Source organism: Diuraphis noxia, unplaced genomic scaffold (genome assembly GCF_037042655.1).
Source record: "Diuraphis noxia isolate RWA-SAM2 unplaced genomic scaffold, SU_Dnox_SAM2 contig0001, whole genome shotgun sequence".
Taxonomy (NCBI): domain Eukaryota; kingdom Metazoa; phylum Arthropoda; class Insecta; order Hemiptera; family Aphididae; genus Diuraphis; species Diuraphis noxia.
Window position 1 is genome coordinate 60,226,113 of NW_028301711.1, and position 24,718 is coordinate 60,250,830.

The window sequence follows — 24,718 nt, forward strand, 5'->3', positions numbered from 1 at the left end:
TTTGCAAGTCAAAATTCTCACCCCTTCCAATTTTCAAGGTTTTTAACCCAGCCTAGGGTAAAATATTTTTAAACGCATTCTTAGTTATTATTGATAAACAGCTATCTTATGCTCAGAATAGGCATACGCAATAAAACAATGAAAACTATACTTTCATAGTTATTCTTAACACTCACTAGCTTACTTTTAAAATAATTTAATATACTTAGTGAAATGTATTTACAACTTTTCTGTTTAAAATAAACTTTATAATATTTTTGGAATGGGATAAGTCAATAAAACTTTTATTCTAATAAATTGTACAATAATAATGTTTATGTTTGATCATTTTTTCGTACAATATAGGTATTACTGTTTCAGTTGTACTAAAGACGTCAAATGCGTATACCTAAATATGTCTACTAACACGATGGAAACATGGATGTCTATAGGTAAAATTTTAGGGGGGGTCAAGATAAAAAATTTCTCAAATTTAAGATAGTAAAGATGATATCTATATAATTTTCCTTGGTAATTATTTAATATTTTTTGTTCAGGGGGGGCCGAGTGCCCTACCTTGCCCATGGATGAAAATACACATAAAATGTTGTGTTTTGGGTTAATTTTTAAGTTTTTGAACATGAAAATATCATATTTTTTACTGTTGGATATGGTGATGTTTAAACTTTAAACCTTAAAGCATTTTTGCAATAATCAAACTATTTTTTTACCAGTGTTTCCATTACCTCTAGGCTGTGAGTTATAACCTGATAGGTACTATAGATGTTAAAGTGATCCAATATTATACATTTTAACATTAATAAATATTTATTTACCGCAATAGGTATATCATATACATATGTGTAATGTGTATATTGTAACTTTTTAAACTCTTACCAGCGTTATAGTTACAACCATATTTGATTTACCATTTTTTTTAATGGTTCACTAAAGGTGAGTTCACACTGCACCGTGTCGTGTCATGTACTCATGTCGCGAATTTTTCCATTTCTCTAACCGCATGACACCACTCTACACCATAAATGAGATCTTCATTCAATTGATATCAAAGATTGGTTAGTAATCTTCGCGGTTTTTTTTAACAGATTACAGATATGAAATAAATTTTTAATTTAATGAAATACACATTACACACGTTTAACGTTTTCCATTGCATAATATACAAAAATCTTTTGTAGTTTCAAAGTTTCACATTACAAAATGAATCAACAACTCAAAAGACAATTGTACTTAAATGATGTGAAAGAGTATAACAATCAAATGTTTAAACGACGAATTTGTATTATTTCCTGTTTCGTTAATCTTTTAGAAAATCATTTAATATCTGAGAGAAGGTAAGTTGTTATAAATTATAATATAATATTATATTAAGAGTTTTAAATAAGTCAATATGTGTTACTGTCGTCAGTAGAGTAAATTTGATCTGAAGTATAAATTATTCCACCATTTAGTCCATGCTTTATTAGTCTATTGTAAGTGCCACCTGGCACCCTGCCCTTATCATAACAAATTTCAATTTTAGACCTACTAAACAAATATTTACTTTTGAAAAAAGAAATGATAACTACCTGTATTAATTTTCAAAATTTTCTGGTGGTGAAAGTGCTATATTGGCACAGACCAATTTATGCCACTATTTGCCATTACAAATGTAAATTTATATAAATAAACTAATAATAAAACAACAACAAAACAGTAATATTGATTAATTAACATTTGTATGTATTATATGTGGCATTCTAATCTTAGTCATTTTATTACAATGTTGAAAGAACACCAGCTTTCAAATTCGTATTTATTTTTTAATTTTACGAGAATGTCAGCTTCAGCTTTTGAAGAGCTTTTGATAATAGTTGGTCCTAGTCTTAAACGTTCACCTTCAAGGCCTGATGTTTATGTGTTGGAGAAATTGTAGGAGCCACATTAGGGTTCATTTTTATAATAGTTTATTGAGATATATTAAATAGATTATGTAAAAAAGTTTTACAATGTTACTTATATTTTTATTAATAAAGGTATTTAGCCACTGGTGAAAGTATGGTTGACATTATGTTTAATTTCCGTATCGGTAAATTAACAGTTTCTAAACTAATATTTGATTGTTGTAAATGTTGTAATATTATCTATACTATTGTATAAAATTGTAAGGGTTTTTCTTAGACCGCGCTAACCGAGAAAACTACTGAACCGATTTGGTTGAAATTTTTTTTGGCTGAAACCCGACACTCCGCTGAAGGTTATAGTAACACTTTTGTCAATAAAAAAAAAGTATAAATTTCATACAAAATCAAAAACAGAATCAAAGTAGTGGCGCCCTCTTTCGGCCAAAAAATATACTAAATATTTTTAGTTGTTACGGTTCTATAGGTTGCAGATCCAAAGAGGATGAGTTGTTCTTATATAAAATGGAAACATATGGTAAACTTATTGTATGACATATAGTTACTATTGGTTACTGATAGGACAAGGTTATTATGAAAGAATATTTTATGAAAATCCACCCGAAATGTAGGAAATCTGTATGTCAAAAATACAACAGTGGCGCCATCTGTCTAGAAAAAAACAAACTAAATTATAAAAAATTTAGTTTATTGTTGCAGATTAAAATAATAATAAGTAGTGTATTATATAGTGGTTGCTATTGGTTTATCGGGCATGTTTGTATATTATACCCGGCCACGCGTTGCTGTGGCTAAAGTTTTTGTAATATTACATTATAGTAAACAATCTAAGAGAACATCAGTCACTGGCATCAGCACACTGGCATAATTTGTACTTAGTTTTTTTACCTTTTTTTCTTACCCAAATTTTGAGTAAGTGGCCAATTCATTATCATGCCGAGAGCGCAAAGAGCACGCATTAGCAGAAGAACTGCCAATGCATCTCGAATGTATAACAGAAGGCAACAAAATAACACAACAGTACATTCTCAAACACGTGCTCAGGAGCAACGTAACGCTTTGAGTATGAAATCAGCGTTTAATTATCAATCCGAGATTGATTATTTAAATATTAAAGCGCTTCAAATAGGACCAATGATTAAAAACATAAACATCCAAAATCATCCAAATCAAAAACAGAATCACAGTAGTAGCACCCTCTTTGGGCCAAAAAATATACTAAATATTTTTAGTTGTTATCCAAAGAGGATGAGTTGTTCTTATATAAAATGGAAACATATGGTAAACTTATTGTATGACATGTAGTTACTATTGGTTACTGATTCATAGAAACCTAATACTATGTTTGTTTTTTTTTATATTATTATTATTATAAATGTGTCATAAATCTTTTTGTTAAATAGTTTGTGCTTAGTTTGATAAAATATACTTATTTTTACTTATCATGGCGAGAGCGTCAAGAACACGCATTGGAAGAAGAACTGCCTATGCAACTCGAATGTATAACAGAATTCAACAAGATATCACAACAGTACATTCTCAAACACTTGCACAGGAGCAACGTAACGCTTTGAGTATGAAATCAGCGTTTAATTATCAATCCGAGATTGATTATTTAAATATTAAAGCGCTTCAAATAGGACCAATGATTATATTATGTCCTAAGTGCCATGCAAAAAAATGGAAAGAAGAAACCTATAAAGTTGTTTTACACCAATTTGAGGATCTTCCAGACTTAATTAAAAGTATAATTGATAATTCTCACCCTCTATCAAAACATTTCCTTGATAATTTTAGATGGTATAATACTCTGTTCAAATTACATCGTTTGGAGCAAACGAAATAGCTGAAGAGAACTTCATGCCCAATTTTAAAATTCAGGGTCAAGTGCATCACTGGCTTCCCACTTTACATGCATGAAAAAAATCAGGATGCCATGACTTATGTTCGTACATATGGCCGTCCAGATTTATTTATTACTTTCACATGCAACCCGGAATGGCCGGAAATAAAAAATGAATTATTTCAAGACCAAAAGTCGTTTGATAGACACGATAATAATCTCTAGAGTTTTTCATCTCAAACTAAAATTTTTTATCCATGTATTAAAAAATAAATGTATTTTTGGGGATGTAAATTGCTATGTTTACAGTGTTGAATGGCAAAAACGAGGTTTGCCACACTGCCACATTCTTTTGTGGTTTCAAACGAAAATTCAGCCAGATGAAATTGATAAAATTATTTATGCCGAGATACCGAACAAAGACAGAGATCTTATACTTTATGAAATAGTATGCAAGAATATGATTCATGGCCCATGCGGCGTGTTAAATATTAGATCGCCATGTAACATAATCGAATCGTGATAAAATGAGTCGGGGTGAAAAAGTCCTAAGCCTAAAAAGTCCATATTAAAAAGGTCCAGAGTACTTATATTATATACATAACAATATTTAAAATAGTTTATTTAAAAAAAAAAAATGCAATGATTATAAACTATAATTACGTACTTATTAGTATCATCTATATATATCAAAATGGATTTCTGTCTGTTTGTCCTTTATGCATTTCTAAACGGATGAACAAATTGCGACGAAATTTGGTACAGAAATATATTAGACCTATGGGCATAAGATAGGCTAAGTTAAAAAGTGACAGACTTAAATATCATTCTATTGAATATTTGAATTGTCGGACTTTTCTCGATAAAACGAATAAATTTACATAATGATAAACTAAATTATTGATTATCAGTGTAAGTTTATTACTTAGTATATTTTAACCATTATCTATCTATATGTATAAAAAAATACTGCTAGCATGATCACAAGCAACGAATTTAATTAACAGTTTGAGACATTCAAGAGGTAGGATTTTTAACGGGCTACGAAGTGCACGGGTTCAGCTAGTATGGGATAAATTAAAAGATGATGTACGTATAAAATACCATTTTTTGTTGTTGTTAATTTGTATATTTACTTATAATAAGATTTATTCAATATTTATTTTAGGTATTATTTAATCCAACTGTAGACGACTGGTTAAAAATATCTCAAGACTCAAGAGTTTGAATCTAAATGGCAAATGCCACATTGTGTTGGAGCTTTAGATAGGAAACATGTTGTACATCAAGTATGAGATTATATAAAGACTTAAATAATCTATTTTAACAGTATTTATTTAATTTAAATATGCAATGTGTTTTAGGAATTCGCAAGTAGTGGTTCCATCAATTTTAATTACAAAGGGAGCCACAGCATCATTCTTATGGCACTATGTGATGCTAACTATAACTTTACTTGTGTAAATATTGGAATGCCAGGTAGATGTAGTGATGGCGGTGTGTCTAAAAATAGTGAAACGGGCAAGTGAATTTTAAAAAATGAATTAAACTTTCCCAAATCTTCTGCCATTAGTGAGAATTTTACCAATATACCCTACTACATTGTGGCTGATGAAGCATTTCCTCTACAAACATTTATCCCTCACAGCGTAGGGAGTACCTTGAGTTAACACTAGGATTTCCGACAGGAGTCCCAGGAGTTTCCTTATGAGCTCCTAATGTCCGCGTATTTAAATACCCAATTGGAGTTAGTCAGGAATCCCGGTAGAAATCAACTATGCCTCCTAATAGATATCACCAGAAACTCCTTATAGGAATCACTGAACCCTACATAAAGGGATCACTAGAAACTCCTTATAGGAATCATTAAAGACTCCTTGTAGACACCATTGAGATTCTCAATTGGAATTAAGAAAAATTACATATCTACAATTATTGCTCCCTTTTCTTCCTAGACTTACGTCTCAAATTTTTCTCTCGTAGGTATGTATTTATAGTGCTTTATTACATGGGCGTCCATTGCCCTATTTTCAGGTAGTGGTAACTTTTTAACAACTTTTTTTCATACAGATTTAAAAAAAACCCAATAATATATTATTAGTATAGGCCAGGAGTCTCCGATGTTTTATTCAAGGGCCACAAAAAATATCAAATGCTCTTATAACTATTGTACCTATATTCAGCTTCTTCTTAAAAAATATTATTAAGTAAATAAAAAATCTCTAGGAATCATTTCATAATTTTGATAAATACTTTTATTTATTATAGGTATGTAAATTTTATAACATATTATACTGAAACTGAATACAATAAGTAGTACAATAAGTTGCTTTTAAGAAAAATTAATCAAAAACATATAATTTATGTTATATACTTATAATAATATTTAAAAAAAAAAAAACTGTGACCTTTATACTTATTTTTATTATATCATATTTATTTATTTATTCATCAGATGATATCATCTTGAGGAAGTTGAATTGATTCCAGTTTATTGACTTCCAAAAGTCTTTGTTTTTGTTGATTTAAGCGTTGAGTACAATGTCTTAACCAGCTATCAGTTTGCTTCCTTATTAGTTCATGAGAGCAGTTAGGAAATTTTTTATGACACGTTTCTATAAAAAAAAAAAAAACAAATTGATTGGTATCTATTTCATATATTTAAATATTGTGTTAATATGAGATGACGTAAATAGCTGTTTTAAATAATTATATAATCCAACATTGTATAATTGTATTAATTATAACTTTTTTTAAACATATAATATATATATATATATATACAGTAAAACCCCTAAATATCGGACACTTGCAATTTTGAGGTATCCGTTAGTTAACTATATAATAAGTAATTGTCTGAACTCTGTTGCTTTCCAGTGTCGAAAATATAAAAGAGATCTTGGTTTTCGTTGAAACTCCCCAGGCACAGCTGGTCTTACACAGTTCACTAATGCATGGGATATTATTTTAGTTTTCTTAGAGGACAATCGTACATTTAAAGCACCAGTTTGCCAAAGAATTAAAAGTTTTTTTAATATACCAAGATATACCAAATGTTGATAGTCCAAAGGTACTTGTGACACCAAACCAAAACCAGGAATTTTTTCAAGAGGACTTAATCCACGATGAAACTCGTTGTAAATGTGCTCAACAAATTGCTGATCGGTTCTTTTTTGGCAAATAGATATGTCAGGGAAACATAATCTTTTTTCAATAAACTCTCCTTCAGCAAAACACTTAGTGCAACTATGATATCCTGTATGGTATTTAATATTTAGTGCAAATGCTTTTGCAGGAGCATCAGTAGAAAACCCTTTAATATTTAACTTAAACATTTTGCCATTCAAATAAAATCCATTTTCATATAACTCACACGTTTCTTTTACAAAACTGTCTAAAAAAAAGTGTACATCCAAAAGTTTACTATTCAATGAGTGGTAAATACCGATAATAAAAACAAATTTTGTACCAAATAGACAACCCAATATTGGTCATAATTGATTTCCAGAAGAATTACTAATTGGTAACCCATCAATATTAATCATAATATCTAATCTATCTGTGGTTGAAAATAATTGGTTATCGGTCAGAAGAATCTGTCTAATGCATAAGCCTCTGTGCCAATAAGAACCAGACTCGTCCTCTTTTAATTTAGTGTATCTTGGTGTTTGTAATAAGGTTCTTGGATCTATTGGAAGAATATTTCTAAAACAATCATGTTTTCTGAGCAGTTTTAATAGAGAATGAGTAGATTTTAATGAAATATTTTCTTCTATGGCCCAACATGCTAATTCATTACCAAAATCTGTAGATTTTTGTTCATTTAAATTTCTATTTATAATATGTGAAGAATCAGAATACACACTTTCAACGATAGGTTCAGAATTAGAAAGATTCTGGTTTAAGGGTATTATTGTTTGAGAAAAATTTGATGTTTCAACTGGTTCAGAGATAATTTGATTATATACAAAATCATTTGTTAACATATTTGAAGAATAAAATTCTCTCATTTCTTTATTGGCACGTCTCCTGCATTGCTGAGATGAAATTGTATTAATTGGTTTTAACTTTCTTTGAAATTTACTAAAAGAAAAAAATGTAATTTTTAGTAGCAAACCAAAATATAGTACAGGGGCGGCCAAACGGTCGATTGTGAACTATTTCAAAGTCGATCATGTAAAAATTTATCTGTGACTAGATGGGTTGAATCTATAGGAAAAAATTAAAAATGTTCTATGGAAGTCAATCCTCAAAGGTAAAGTATGTTTTTAGAAGATCGTGACAAAAAAAAGTTTGGCCACCCCTGATAATAATAAGTAGGCTTAGGGACTTCTAGTATTTGCATACTTTTTTTAATTATTGTTAAATATAGCAGAGTGCGAAATAAATTCGTTTCTCGGTGCCACGATATCAGATCTAAAATTTGAATGTGCATATTTTTGCATATTTGATAGGTTTTGCAGGAGAATGCATATTTTAACATTTTTATGTTTATTTTGCATATTTTGACAAAAATTTCAAATTTCAAACTAAAAACTATAGATACATATTACATATACATTAATATTACATATTTCAACTGGTTGAAAAAAAAATGTATTAATAGGACTTAATACTTCTAGTAATATGCTATCTGCAAACTACCTCTCATATCTCGTTATAATTTTTGTGTAAGGATTAACTATAAAGAATACTATAAACCCGTATCGATCGTAAAACCCGCTGGATATCGACCGAATGTCGATAAAGATAATAGTCGATATAGAATAATAGATTATTAATTGTTTAGTGTTCAGTTCAGTCGATTATTATCCGTCGTTGTTTGTGCGTCTTGCCGTCTCGCAACCACGCAACATCGAATCATACGTAAAACGTTGTGCGAGTATATTTTGTAACATTCTATAATGCCGAAAGTACAACAGTCTACGAGTAGCCGATTACCTACAAAGTTTTGTTTCGGAGCTTAAAGACACATTTACATCCGATGGACACGTTTTATTTTGTGTACTATGTGAAAAAAAAGTGGGAAGTGATAAACGATTCAATGTGGTCCAACACCTAAAAACTGAAAAGCATTGTAGTGCAGTAAAACGGAATGAAAATAAAAAAAATAAGGTAACACAACAATTAGTTTTAAACTCAGACTTGGGTAACAAGAGTTCTTTCAACAAAGATTTGTGTAAAGCTTTGCTTTTATCAAATATTCCATTAAATAAATTATCGAATAACGAGTTCAAAAGCTTTTTAGAAAAATATACAAATGAAAACATACCTAGTGAAACCACTTTACTTAAAGGGTATGTAGACGACATTTATCAAGAAACTTTGTTGAAAATTAGGAACTACGTTGACAAAAAAAAAATTTGGGTATCTGTTGATGAGACTACGGATGTCACCGGACGTTTTGTGGCAAATATTGTAATAGGAACACTGGAAATTGATAGGGCAGGGGAAATTTTTTTATTGCATTGCGAAGAATTGGAGAAAACTAATCATTCAACTATATTTAAGTTATTTGACAAAGCAATGGAAATATTATGGCCCGAAGGAGTTCAGCATGATAATGTTTTATTGTTTTTAAGTGATGCTGCCCCGTATATGGCGAAGGCTGGTAAATGTATAAATACCCTTTACTCTAAATGCATAAATTTAACTTGCCTTGCTCATGCATTTCATAGAATTGCCGAAAAAATTCGTGGTGAATTTTCAGATGTTGATAAAGTAGTAGCCTCAGTTAAAAAAGTGTTTCGAAAATCACCTATACGTATTAAAACATTTTTAAATATAACAAACAATGAGATTCCGTTGCCACCAGATCCCATATTAACAAGATGGGGGACTTGGATAAATGCCACCTTGTATTATTGTGAACATTTTTCAAAAATTCATTCAGTTATACAAACATTTGACGATGATGATGCAGCATCAATTAAAACCGCTAAAAAGTATTTGAAAAAAAGTAATCTTCCATGTCAACTAACATTTATCAAAGCAAATTTTGAATTTTTACCTCGAGCTATAACATTTTTAGAAAAAAGAGGTACTAAGCTGTCGGATTCGTTAAAAATAATTGAAGATACAAAAAATAAAATCAGTCACTTGAAATGTACAAAGGCTATACATAAATAAATATAAATAAAATAAATAATGTTTTAGATAAAAATTCTGGTTATAATATTGTGTTAAAAATTTATAAAATAATAAGTGGTGAAGTGGAAAATTTGGAAGGTTTGCCTGAAGATATGACAAATGATGATTTGGCATACTTTAATTATGCTCCAATTACTTTTGTAGACGTTGAACGTAGTTTCTCAATTTACAAAAATTTATTGTCCAGTAATCGTTGGAGATTTACATTCGAAAACATAAGAAAGCATTTAATTGTACAATGTAACTTTAAGAAACTCAAAATGATGCAGAAATAACAATGTAATTTTTACACAGAACGTATTTTTTTTATATATATATAAAACAATTGTATTATTTAAGTAGCAAAGTTATGCCATTTAAAAATATTTTAATATTTATGTATTTTATTTGATTTTTATCAATATTTGACTTTTTAATTCTCGGATTAATTTTTCAAAATTTTAAGGTAAATATTTATTTTTTCAAATTTAGTTGATGCATATTCAATAATAAAAGTTGTATCCTTGATTAATAATTTTTTACTTATTGTTTATTAATTATTAGATATAAATTTTAACTAATAACTTTTTAAAGTTAAAAGTGAAATTAACCAAGATTTAGTGGACATTTTTTTTTTTTTTAAATGCATATAAATGCATATTATAATGCATATTTTAATGATTTTAGAAGCATATTTGTGTATTTTTTAGAGCTATAAGTCCCTAAGCCTAATAATAAGTATGACACTTATTGAATTGGTTTAAAATGAAATCAACATACTAATCTTATTATTAGTTTTATTATATATTGAAATATAAAACTAATTTTAATAAAAATGTGTAGATTTTATTAGACATTCTAATTTCTTGATCCGAATTTGTACTTAGGACATGCTATACTTAATTATTGGTATGGTGTAATTATGATAACAAATTTAGATCAAATACCTATATAGCTCATGTTGCATTTAATTAATTAAAAAAATGTATTCAACTATTTCAACAACTATGTTTGTGGACTGTTGACAGTGTTGTTGGTTGAAGTTAATTAACTGTTAATTAACACAAATTATTATAGGTATAATTCAAATTAATTTATCTGTTCTAATATATAATTCCTATATTATGTGGATGCCAATATTAACCGGTGTCCACATTAGGCGGAATCCACTGTATACAATGTTTAACCCTTTGTCGACCGACGGTACTTATAAGTCCACCGAAATAAAACGTGTATGAAATATCATAAAACGTTATTTTTGTGTTTCTAATGGGTCGGTACTCACGAGTACCATCTACCGATTAAATAAATATTATTTTAAAAGCGGTTGTACTATTATTAAACATTTTATCGGCGATTAATTTCGGGGACTGCAGCATTCAACACATATACATGACTTGGTATTTTTCCTTTCTATTTATATGTACATATTTTATCATTTTATCATAAGAAATATTTTATTTATGTTTAGATATATGTCTAGATGGATTATCTGTTTCTGTTATTGCGATTTCATTATCGATATAATGAAATATTTATAAATAAGAATATGGACTTGTAAGTACCATTGGTCTTTCACGGTAGATATTTAGTCAGTTGTCGACTAGTAATCGTCGCCGTCGTTCGTAAAAGTTTGATTACTGCCGACGTGTCTGTGAAATCGTTTTTTTTTACGTACTATACACATTTTTGTATTATAAGTCCGATTTATTTAACCATAGGTAATAATATTATTTTTAAAATGACAAATAACAACGATGATTTGTTACTTCAGTGGTTAAATGAAGAGATTCCGTTAGATAATAATGAGATTACCGACGAAGAATTATCGGACGACGAAGACAATATTACGAAAGGTAAAGATTTTTTTTCTGTGGTCGATAATAATCCATTTGAAAAAAATATAGTGGCAAATGAATTAGAAATTGAAAATGAAGATAGTTTTGAATTTATTCTGGATAATACTGATATTAATTTTTCAAATATAATTGAGCCAGTAGAACCTGTAGTGATAGCTGTGCCGACTTCTACTCAAACTGTCAATCTCCACGACATTTCTGGCCCTTCTAATAATATCAAATCTCCCCCTTCCAAAAAGCTTAAAAACACTTCAAAAAAAAAAAAAAAGAAGATATCTCACAAATTCGCCGTAAATGGAAAAAGATAACTGTCAAAACATTAGAACCCGATTATTCACTTCCCGATGGACCCGTTGATGGCAAATTCAAGGGGGAAACTGCTACGTCAATATTTTTGGAATTTATCGATGGTTTCATTGATCAACTTGTGTATCAAACAAATTTATATAGTATTCAAAGAGGACGTCCTTTGAATGTAAAACGTTTTGAAATTCTGAACTTCATAGGTATAAATTTTTTAATGGGGTACCACAAACTGCCAAGTTGGAAACATTATTGGGCAACATCTGATGATTTAAATGTTCCCTGTGTGTCAAATACAATGAGCCGTAATCGATTTGATAATATTTTATCAAATCTTCATGTTCAAGACAACTCATTGATCCCAACAAATAATAAAGATAAACTGTTAAAACTTAGGCCTTTGATAAATTACTGTAATGAAATATTTTCTACATCTTACCATGGAACGAGAGAACTAAGTATTGATGAATCGATGATTATTTTTAAAGGTCGTAACTGTATGAAACAATATAATCCTCAAAAACCTATCAAACGCGGATATAAAATATGGTGTTTATCTGACCAAAAGGGATATATAAAAAACTTTAGTATATATCAAGGCAAAGATGAGCAATTATCTGATGAATTTGGGTCATTTGGTTTGGGTGAGCGTGTTGTATTGAATTTGACGAAAAACGAGTGGAATAAAAATAAAAAATTTTTTTTCGACAATTATTTTACTTCATTGCCATTGCTAGAAAAATTAAAAGCAGAAAATTCACTAGCATGTGGGACAATCCGATCAAACCGTAAAGATGTCCCGGAATTATCTGAAGATAAAAAAGCGCCTAGAGGTTCATCAGATTATCGCATTACAAACACTGGTATTGGTGTTTACAAATGGAAAGATACCAAGTATGTTATGTTAGCATCAAATTATCATGGTTCAGAAATAACAATTGTTACAAGAAAGGATAATTGTGGTCGAAAAAAAGATATTCTATGTCCACAAGTTGTACGTGATTATAATTGTTATATGGGTGGTGTAGATCATGCTGATCAACTTAGAACAACTTACGGTGTTAACAGAAAATCAAAAAAGTGGTGGCACCGAATATTTTGGGGTTTATTAGACATTATGTTTGTAAATTCGTATGTGGTATACAAGCAAATACATGGAAGTATTACTTTATTGGATTTTCGTCGTTCAGTCACACAAGGACTTTTAACTTTACGAGAACTTCCTAAATCAAATAAAAGACAATCAACTTCAACACCAAAAAATAAAGGTCCGGCAATAAAGAAGAGGAGAGGAAAAGAATGGTCAGTGTCAAAAGATGTGCGTTTAACCAATCGAGGAATTCATTGGCCAAAATTTGTTGCTAATCGAGGACGTTGTGAAGTTTGTGCTATGAACGGAACTCAATCAAGGCCATATTCAAAATGCTCCCATTGCAATGTATTTTTATGCTGTAACGATAAAAAAAATTGTTTTGCGGACTATCATGATATAGATTGTTCATAACTAGTATAACTCATATGCATATAAAATTATTATAATGTGTTCATAACTCATAAGCATAATGTAAAATAACTATTTTTTTTTAATTATAATATTTTTATTTGACTGATATGGAGTTATGATTTTTTTTTTATTTAACCAACATATAAATCGACACCTATTAATTTCCACGATAAAAAAAGTTTTTGGTAACAAAATAATTCATATATAGCATTGACCTAATAATATAACATTTTTTAGACTAAAATACTTAATTTACACTTAGGAGCTATTGAGGTTTTTAATTTATATGTAAGTATTCTAAAAAAAACGTTTATGCTTATTTTTACTCAGAGTAATATTTTTAGAAATAAGAGAAGAACATTTTTTTTTCTTAAGTCGTAAATAAATTTTGGTATATTCAACATGTTAAAAATTATATGGCAAAATTACTGTTGGTACTTTGAAGTACCAATTAAAAAAATCCTAGATAACCGATGGTACTTTCAAGTACCATGATCCTAACTCAAATTTGAGTAAAAAAAAAAAAAAAAAAACAAAAAAAAATGTCTTATATAGGTCAAATATAACATGTTTATGCAAAACAAACTTTAAAAAATATTTTAATTCGATGCTTGGTCAACAAAGGGTTAATATTTTAATTTAATTAATATATTAATATATTATATATTATTATATATTAACTAGCCCTCCGTGCTAGCTGGGGGAGACCCCCAGACCCCCTTGTTAATATATTAATATATTATATATAATTATATATTAATTATAATTATAATTGTATTTGAAATATTTTTGTACAATACTAATAAACACATACCTAAGTCTATAGTGTTAATCCGAATGGTTTATTTCACAAATTATAGATATGCAAATAAATTATAAAACAAAAAGAGTACAGTAGTGTTAGAAACTATAATAAAATAACATGTTTCATATATCTATACCTAACCTGTGACTAGATACTAATGATTATTTATTAACACAGATTAATTAATTGGAATCATACCTATAATTTATTCATTTGTGTACATATGATTATTGATTATACCTACTACTATCACAGAATACATACATAGTACCTAGGTGCTAATAAAAAACAGTAACACAATTATTGTGTTATTTTAAATAATCAAACTATTTTCTTATCTTTTTTGTGTTGCCATCGTGGTAAATTAAACATTAAACCAAAACCAAACAGCAAAAACAATGCCACTCTTATCTTTATTCTATGCGTCGTGCACGGTCGTCTAGCTATAGGTCGATTATATAAAAGCCGATATCAGCTCATCGGAAAAACCCAATTGCTAGTATTTACGTTAACGGTCCACCGTCCACATGATAAACGGCAATAATATTAATATTATTAGCTTAACGACTATTGATAACAATTATTGAAATTATCTAGAATCTATATAAATAGATAATAGCTATATTGTAGTACATGGTAATACCGTACGTATGGGAGATCAATGAGACAATTATCATAATACCGTTATAATATAACATTATAAAATATTATATTAATTGCATGCATGCAATTAATATGTAGTTTCTTTATAGGATTTTCGGATTTTCCTATAGGACAGTCCTGGTTGGTTTCTGTGCAGTTTGCAATAAGTCTGAAATATTAGGGGGGCTGAACGACTGAAGCCTCATAAATAAATTTAGCTAATATATAAGTGCTTTTATTATTATAATAATTATCAATATATTTTATGTGATCAAACAAAAATTGGGGGGGGGGGGGCTAAGCTAGTTGCACCAATGTTCCTTGGACTCCTTGTGCTGTACTTCAAAGTATATTATATATAATAATAATATTTTCAATTAAAACATAAGTTGTTACAATTGAGTCCCGAGAACCCTTCGTGGGATTCCTAAATTAGGACTCCTGCATAGGACACTATGAGGATACTCCTGGTTGGTTCCTGGGACTCCCTGTGCTGTGAGGGATTATGAGACCATATCCAGGTCGAGGGAAATCAAAATAACCTATTAAAGAGGCAATTTTTAAGTATAAGTAATGTCTAAACATAGAAGATGCCATTGAAGGGAAAACGTTTAATTTCATATAATTATTATATTTCAGATTGAGCCGGGCACGTCGATGCATTGAAAATGCTTTTGGTATTTTAGTCGCAAGGTGGATAATTTATAGAGAGTGATAATTGCTAGTGAGAAAACTATAAACAGTATAATAAAATCCACGTAGTGCTGCATAATTTTGTTAAAAATAAAGAAACTGAGTCAGGTTAGATATAACATGTTCATTAATAATATGAAAGAAAAAAAATTTAGAAAAACATATTGTAACAGCTAGACAAATAGTTTTTGAATATATACATGGTAAATGTACTGTTTTTGAAAAATATGAAATAGATACTTTTTATCTGTGTTTATTTTTCAATGAAATTTAAAAGATACTTATATTCTTACTACCCTGACAAATACTATGGTATAATAAGTTGTAATTACCTATTAAAAATGAAAATAATATAATATTGTCAATATCAAATTAAAAAAAGGCGGGTAAGTCGTGGATGTCGCTCTGCTGTACAGTAGGTTACAAGTGGGTTATTGTAGTGGATGGAATTAAATTTGAATCCAATGATATTATATCATTGTATACGAAAAACGATTCTGAGCGAAGACGGCTTATCTGTCTAGGATATATTATAGAGTATTAAACAATTTCAAACCTTAGATTTAAAAAGAAAAATTTTTATGAATTTCTAGTTTAAAATAATTTGCGAATTTTCAAGATTTTTACATAATAAGTATGTTGTCAAAATTCAAAATTTGAATGCTTGTAAATAAAAATTGTGACTATGTATTTCTTTTATTTTGCAACTGCTATTGTAAAAATATGTCAGTAGCCTTGTATTACATTTTCAAATCTTAGAATTAAAAAGAAAAACTTTTATGAATTTCTATCTAAGATAATTTGAACATTGCCGTAATTTTTATAAACGGTATTTAGTCAAAATTTGAACTTTAAATGCTTATAAAAAAAAATTGTGCCTATGTATTTTTAATATTTTTTAACTGCTATTGCTATAATGTGTTAGAAGCCTTGTATTAAATTTTCAGCTTTTCTACCCAACAAATACATTTTTATCGATATTTAAAGAAAAAAAAACCAAAAAAGTTGAAAAATTAAAATGTCGGTTAACAGCTCAAAACATTCGGTGAAAATGTCATATATCTATGGTGGAGCAAGAGTGTAGTTCGTGTGGTCTTGCCAGGCTGCGCTGCTCAAGAGACCCAGTGACCTATGCACATGCGCAGTAGAGTTCCAGGTTGTGTGTGTTTTAAAAATGTTTTGTATGATAATAACTGTTGACTGATAACAATTATTTAAAACATCAACACTCAACAGTCAAAATATACGCGAATTTACGATAATTAGTAATTTTACAGTCTTTTTGTCTTTTTTTTACAATCATATTTTTTTCAAAAATGGTTAGAAAGTGTATATTGTGTGGTGTGAAATATGAACCTGATAGCGAAATAAAATTTCATGCGTAAGTATTCTTTGTTTTACCTATATTTATTGTTTTGTCAATGATTTATGATTATGTTAAAAAAAATATACAAAAATGATATTATGGCGTAATGAGTAATTTTATAATGTATGTACTTGCTAATAATTGTATTTTTATTTTTACCAATATACCTATACAATATATTAATATTAGTAATAGGCATTGACTTTAGTGCAATAATTATTTATATTACGTTCATTTGTAAGTTGTAAAATAAATTTGTATCACTATTCAATTTGTATATATTTTAAAATAAAATATCAAAATGGTTTGTTTCTTTAAATTTCATTAGTTTAAAATTTTAAATGCATAGTCCCGAGCCCTAATAATTATGTTATAACATTACTATAATAAAATAAATAAATAAACATATTTTATGTCGTCAAAAATGACAACACTGCTAAGAGGATAGCTGTGACCGCACCACCCAACCCCGCCAATCAGTGATGCTCCGTCTATGAGTATAAGGTCTATGGACCTATCCATTCTTCTATTATCTATGTTTTTCTCCATAGATAATAAATGAATGGATAGGACATAAATCCAAATAGTTACGAATGGCTCTTAGCAGGAACATTTTTTTGTAGAATCCATGACGTCATATCTCATGAAACTGTGATAAGACGGACTATGATAACAATGATAACGAGAATATCAATGTTGTTTTTCAAACTTCAACTGAAAGTCTGAAACTTGAATTTGCTTTTACTTCACTTAAATCAAGTTCTATAAGTTTAAACTTTTACGAACAACATTATGTATTCCTGTGAAGTTTGCGAAGCAAAGTTTCAATCAATTTCAGGTTTTAACAAGCATATGAGGATTAAACATAAAGACTTAAAAAAAACTAAAGTTATTAAACGTAACTTATACACATGCAATGATTGTAACGAAACTTTTGACTTAAAAAAGGTTTTGATTCAGCATGTCAAAAGCCATTTGATGAAAAATGTACAGCGTCAATCATTATGTTCGTTATGTCTGAAATCCTTTTCATCAATGTCTGGATTGATTGTTCATTTACAGAGTATACATAATGTAAATATTGAGACGAAATTGTTACATTTTGAAAATATAGAAGGTAAACTAATTTATTACTACATTGTTGGTGTTGTATGTATGTGCTCTGACTCAGTGAATACCATTATTGCTGGTAAATATCGTACTTGGTAATTTTGTTATTTGTGTCTAATATTGTTTAATTCTGCCTAGGATAACGATATAAGTACCTGGAGAAATGTTGTGTTTTTTGTGTTTTATTGTGAAACTGTCGATGACTGGATCAGTTTTATTTTTATAAAGTATTCATTATGTGAGCGTTAAATTAAAGTAGGTAGATAAATATTCTGGGTACCTAATAAGTTAATTTTTTTTTACTTTATCATATTTTGAATCTGTATGTACTATTTACCAAGGCTGGGCAAATTAATGATTTTTGTAACTACAATTAATTAAAATCATTCAATATTTAAACTTGTTAATACCCATTTTTATAACCACTAAAACTTAAGAGGTAAGTTATTTTGATATAAATATGGGGAGAATATCTATTGGTCAGTTATACATTTTGGTTACAATTATAATATACAACTCTAAGAATATTTATGTATCTACTTTTATTTAAGTCAAATATTTACCAGCAATAATTGTATTCTCTGAGCCAGACCACCTGCATACAACACCAACAATGTAGTAATAAATTAGTTTACCTATCTCCTCTTCATCGTTTAATATGTTCCGGAGTTCTCACCCTTTTTGGATTATCAGGATTATCTTTAGTTTCACTGTTCATTTTAAAAGAATTAATAATTTAATACAACATAAAATATGATTTAACAATAGGCAAACGATGGAAGAACTGAGAACTGACTGATTAAGATCAATAAAATAGTACTGCTCTTGCTAATTATAAATAATAATTGCTATTAAAATAGTCGTTACTCCCTATTTACTTATTTGCAGAGAGGTAATAGTATAGTAAAATACTTTAATATACCATTTTATAAAATAAAAATAATATTATATAATATTATATAATATTATATTACAATTTACTATTTTGCTATTAATAAACATTTATTTTAATAGGTAGTATTATTATTTTTAATGGTTTGGTGGGGGATCGTACCAAACTTTAAATTATCGTATTTTCCCACCAAGATCGTATCATCTGGCAAGGTCATCAAGTTTCAGACTTTCAGTTGAAGTTTGAAAAACAAAACATTGATATTCTCGTTATCATTGTTATCATAGTCCGTCTTATCACAGTTTCATGAGATTTGACGTCATGGATTCTACAAAAAATTTTTCCTGCTAAGAGCCATTCGTAAATAGTTGGTTCTCAAATGATAAGAAACTGAGGCGATTTTTTTTCCTTTCCATGACACAAATATTTTTTCCATTCTTTAAAAATTTAAATTTAACTGTGGTGATTTGAAATGAATGAACATGAACATAGATAATAAATGAATAAATGAAAATTTTATTTACAATTTATTTATAACATTACAAATTTAAAATTAATTTTAACAACATTTTTAAAAATAGTTGTAGTTTATTCATGCCTAAAATGTATAAGTTTTGTAAATTTTGATGCCACGATGTCACGATTTCCAAGACAATATATTTCTGTTCAGTATATTAAGCCATTGACTTCTTTTTTCTGCACATTTTGGAAAACTAATAACAAAGAATAAATCGCAGATAAGTATTGATATAGTACCAAATAGGTGTATCTTAACTTTGCAAAAGTGTACTGACGAATGGTATGATAAACTGGGGTTTCGTTTAGCATTCGTTTTGCATATCACACACGTCAAAACCATAATGATTGGTAACGAATACAATTTACAAATTAATACTTTACAGTAAGTCAGTAAACTATCCTTCTAATACTTAAGTCTAAAGTCACAGATCACAAACAATATACTCGGTACTTAAGTAGACAGTAAATTATAAAACCGTAACGCTCAACGGCCGTCGGCAAATAGATAATGTAAATAATTGATAACATAAATATTGATAATTCGCCTCAGTTGGCCGCCATTCCGGGGACCTCGCCTCACATGAGATTAGTATGGGAATGTCCTATCCATTCATTTATTATCTATGCTTTTCTCAGTCTCGTCGATTGATCAGACTGTATGATATTTTTTTGTCCATGATAAAGATTCTCAACTTTTCTTTATTCTCTGAGAGAAATAACTGATATCACCACGGTCTTACGCTAACCACCGCTAACTAGATAACCCAAAAACTTTACTACTACAAACCGTGGTTATTACTTCTTTTTCTATGGTGCCATACTGCGATGGTGGTTATGCCTTATGCGCCATGCGATTTTATTGTTAGAATATAAACATTGTTTCCGTTTTTTCACACTCATAACATTATAACCTTGTTTGATGATCTGATGATAATCATTTACCTAAGTATTTAATTTATTTTTATGTTGTGTTGAATGAAACACGACGTGGTGAACTTACTGGTGAATGACACGATGAATCTGCAATTGTATAGGTACATAATCAACCCGAGTAACAATTTAGGTTCACACACGGTTTACAATCATTTATAAAATAGCGGTGCTGCACTGCGTTCAAATTCCGTTCCAAACACGGTCTAAACAGTAATTTGCATACCAGATTTAACATGGAGTGCACCGAGTTCCACAAAAGTGCAATTTCGGTGTTGGGACGGTTGTAAGGTTCATTTATTGACGGTTCCGGTAAAGTGCAAATTCGGTGTTGGGACGGTTGTAAGGTTCATTTATTGACGGTCCTGGTAAAGTGCAAATTCGGTGTTGGGACGATTGTAAGGTTCATTTCTTGACGGTTGTACAAAAGTTAAAATGTAATGACTAGACTTTGTTTTTTGTTTAATGATAATTCCAATTGTGAGGGGGAGCAAAATTCGTACTCATACCCCTTGTAATTTTTATTTATACCTACTTGGCCCATGTATTAACCAACAACCTTTTTTAACCTTGGCCTTAACACTTTAATATTCATTTTTTTATAATATGATTTCAGTTTTGTGTAACCTCATACTATATACACATATAATATTATATACTTTACTATTATTATAATACCTATATATGTACACTAAAGTCCATCATATTTATTCAAATTTTGATACATAAAATATTATACATCTCTTGTATAGGATTTTATTTATTATACTGTGCATACGTTAGTGATGTTGAATTGCTAATCATAAACCATTACATGTGTAATTTTTTATTTAAATAACAAAATTAAACCGCATAATTTAAATTGAATAAACAATCTATATAATAGAAGTAATTATATTATAATTTTAAAAAATTACATAAATACAAATTATAAAAAGGATAATGTTTAAAATAATATAAGTAACACAATTAATATAAAATTATGCCAACTACTATTTTGAGGATTGCATCTGTAAAGGTGATTTCTGATGTTGAATTGGACGGCAATGTTTTAAAATATTTGATATAATTTCTTTAAATACCTTGAGGTCTTGGGTGGTATTTATCCAACCAGACAGTGATTCTAAAATACATTAATACAAAATAAAATAAATTGTTGATGATTAAAACTCAAATAGGTCAAAATAATGTAAAAGAAACCAAATAATTAGACTACAATATTTATTGTAAATATATATAAACAATATACATATTGAAACCATATTTTTGGATCTAAAAAACAATAATCTGTTGGCAGATGCCACATTATAAGTAGGTAAAATCAGCTTGTAAATGGAAAATAAACATGCTGAAGTCAAAATAAATAAAAGACTATTGATAGAATGATAGAATTAATTTTTTGTTAAATAAATGAAGCATAAATGGTAACAAACAAATAAACAATATTGAAGTGTAAATGATATATTATTATTATTATAATTTAAAGAAATTATGCTATTATCGTTATAATATACAATATACAATTTATAACTTTATTGACAATATAGTATGATTGTATTGGTAATACTGTAGTGCACCTATGTGATATAGCCTAAATATATTTAACTACATATTAATATTATATATAATTTACAGTAGAATCCAGTAGGTATTGGTATTGGGAAAAATGAATTACCTGATAACACTTTGTATATTTCAAGAGCAACAAACGATTTCTTTGTTTTGCCATGGAAACTAAATTGCTCACCAATTTCTCTTGTCATGCATAGATTAAAAGCAGTTTTAACTGCAAGGTTTATCGAAGTCGATGCATTTACTTGAAGTGATAGATATTTTTTCTAAAAAAGAAATTAAGACAATGATATCACATTTTTTAATAGTAATATAATATATATATTATTAATACCAATTCTTCTTTATTTGTTAGAGAATATTCGTGGGTTGATGATAATAATTTTTCAACAATTTCAAGGTTATTATTTGTCGCAATAGGTAATAAACCTAAAAAGGGTGCCGGAATTTTTGGCAATGGAAATGCAGAGCTACGGAGTTTCTTATCACTTTCTAATATTTTATTGATTTTTTTGTCCATTGATTCCAAATAATTACAAACTTTTATTTGATTTGAATTATTTAATAAAAGTTGTGTTAAAATTTGTTGTTGGCTCTTTTCAATGCTTAATTTCATTTTTATGAATTCATCATTACAGTAACAATTGTGTTTTGTAGATTCTACAGCTAATATATTATAATCTGTAAAAATATGTTTTAATATAGTTATTGCAGTATACATAAACATTATTATAAATCAAAATATATTACAAATATTAATACTATAAAATTGCATTCTTAATGTAACACTATTTTACAGTCAATAGAAATGATTTATATAAAGTTTCAAAATTTATTTTACCTGATGCATCATTATCATATTGTATAATTTCATTTTCATGATTCGACGGAGATCCAATACTCACATTGTCGTGATGCTCTTGCTCTGCAAAATTACCTAATAATTCCTCCAATTCCATTGCATGATCTATAAACATAAAATTATAAATTTATTTATATTTATGAAAAATATAATAGTTGATAATAATACTTGAATCAATTTCTCGCAGGTCATTATTCACCATTTCAAAACAATTTATTTGATTTGATACACTTTTATCTTCAGCATTTGTTGAAACAAGATTACTGCATGTCGATGAATCAACTAATAAAATGATTAATTAAAAATTAGTAACAATAAATTAAATATAAAAGCTAGGTTTATTACAAAATAAATAATCAACCTGAAAAAATATCTTGTTTTTCATAACTATTTGTATGATTAGTATCTACATTTGAATATAACACTGCACCTTTTGAAATAATTGGCAATGATTCACTTGTATTTTCAGGGCTAGTGCTATTTACTACATTATGTGTAGATGTTGATGGACCACTCAGAAGTGTTACTGCTACAAAGTTATTCCCTTTTAATATACTATCCTTTTCTTTATATTTGTAGTCGGTTGAATTTTTCTTAGATTTCACATTATAAGAGGTTCCTGTAATTATATCAGCAGCAGTATCACTATTCTCTGAATCTGCTTGTCCAAAATCACTACATTCAGAGTCCATTGTCTCAAAATCATCACTGTCATCGTTACCAGATAAAGATTTTGCCATTTCTTTTGCTATTTTTTCTTTACCTAGTAATAAACAATTCATTTATATTAGTCAAAATTCAACTAGACAAAAGTGTTTAGAAACTCACTAAAAGGACCAGAGATTTTTTTAGCATTAAACCATTTTCCATCATTTGTGTTTGGAGTGTAACAACCATGTATCATTTTTTCAACTTGATGGGTTTTAAAATTAATTTTAGAATTGGGAAATTCTGATTTTGTAAAGGGAAACCAACATTTCCCAACTTTATGATTTTTATTCCTCTTCAATTTGAACCATTTTGTGGGTACATGTTGGACATTGTTCTCGTCAGAAAATAGAACAACTATCCAGGACCTAAATCACATTTTATTGTTACTTAATAATAATATATGGTGTATTTTTTAAAGTATTACTTGTAATAAATATTCAATATAGATTAGAAAAATTGAATTTCTTGATCTAAATTCTTTAGTAACAAATGTATGAAGTTGTACCTATGCTTTCTAATTACTTATTATACTTTATATACATTTTATGGTTATTACACAACTTTTTATTATAATTCTATAGACAATATTTTATTATAAATAAGTAGAATAATGAACATTTTTTAATTATAATTTTTACTATTTAAATTATAAGGCAATAAATTGAATAAAATATAATATTGAAAATAAAACTGAGCATTAAGATGTTTTAAATATGTACATATAAATATAAAATAAAATAAATAAATAATGATATTATTATTATTATTTTAAGTGTAAAAATGGCAAAATAACAGCAGAAGGATTACTGTTATCTTCTAACGGTAATCGTACAAGTTTTTCCTTAATATTTTTAAGATACCAATACCCTAAAGGGCTAAGATTGGAGACTTTATAAATTTCCAATATTGAAGATAGACATGGTTCAGTAAAAAAATTTTCCATCTTTTCATAACGACGTCCAATTATAACAGTTTCATTATTTTTTTTTAATGTAGCTATATTTTCTATTATAATAATTGATCCATTTTTCAATTTTACACAATTGTCAGCTGAGTTAATTTTCAATGTAAAACTTT

General features: G+C 28.4%; 1 protein-coding gene and 2 pseudogenes across 2 annotated transcripts in view; 1 reads left to right on the forward strand and 2 right to left on the reverse strand.

Annotated features, from left to right (window-relative positions):
- Window positions 1-24,718, reverse strand: part of LOC149061078 (uncharacterized) — a 288,522-nt pseudogene that overhangs the window by 100,547 nt on the left and 163,257 nt on the right. The window lies entirely within an intron of this gene.
- LOC149061081 (uncharacterized) lies at window positions 7,973-10,169 on the forward strand. The gene is given in 3 exon segments (XM_089215094.1): window positions 7,973-7,999; window positions 8,659-9,846; window positions 9,849-10,169. Coding segments are annotated over 3 exon segments (1,536 nt in total).
- Window positions 22,668-23,971, reverse strand: LOC149061082 (uncharacterized; annotated as a pseudogene).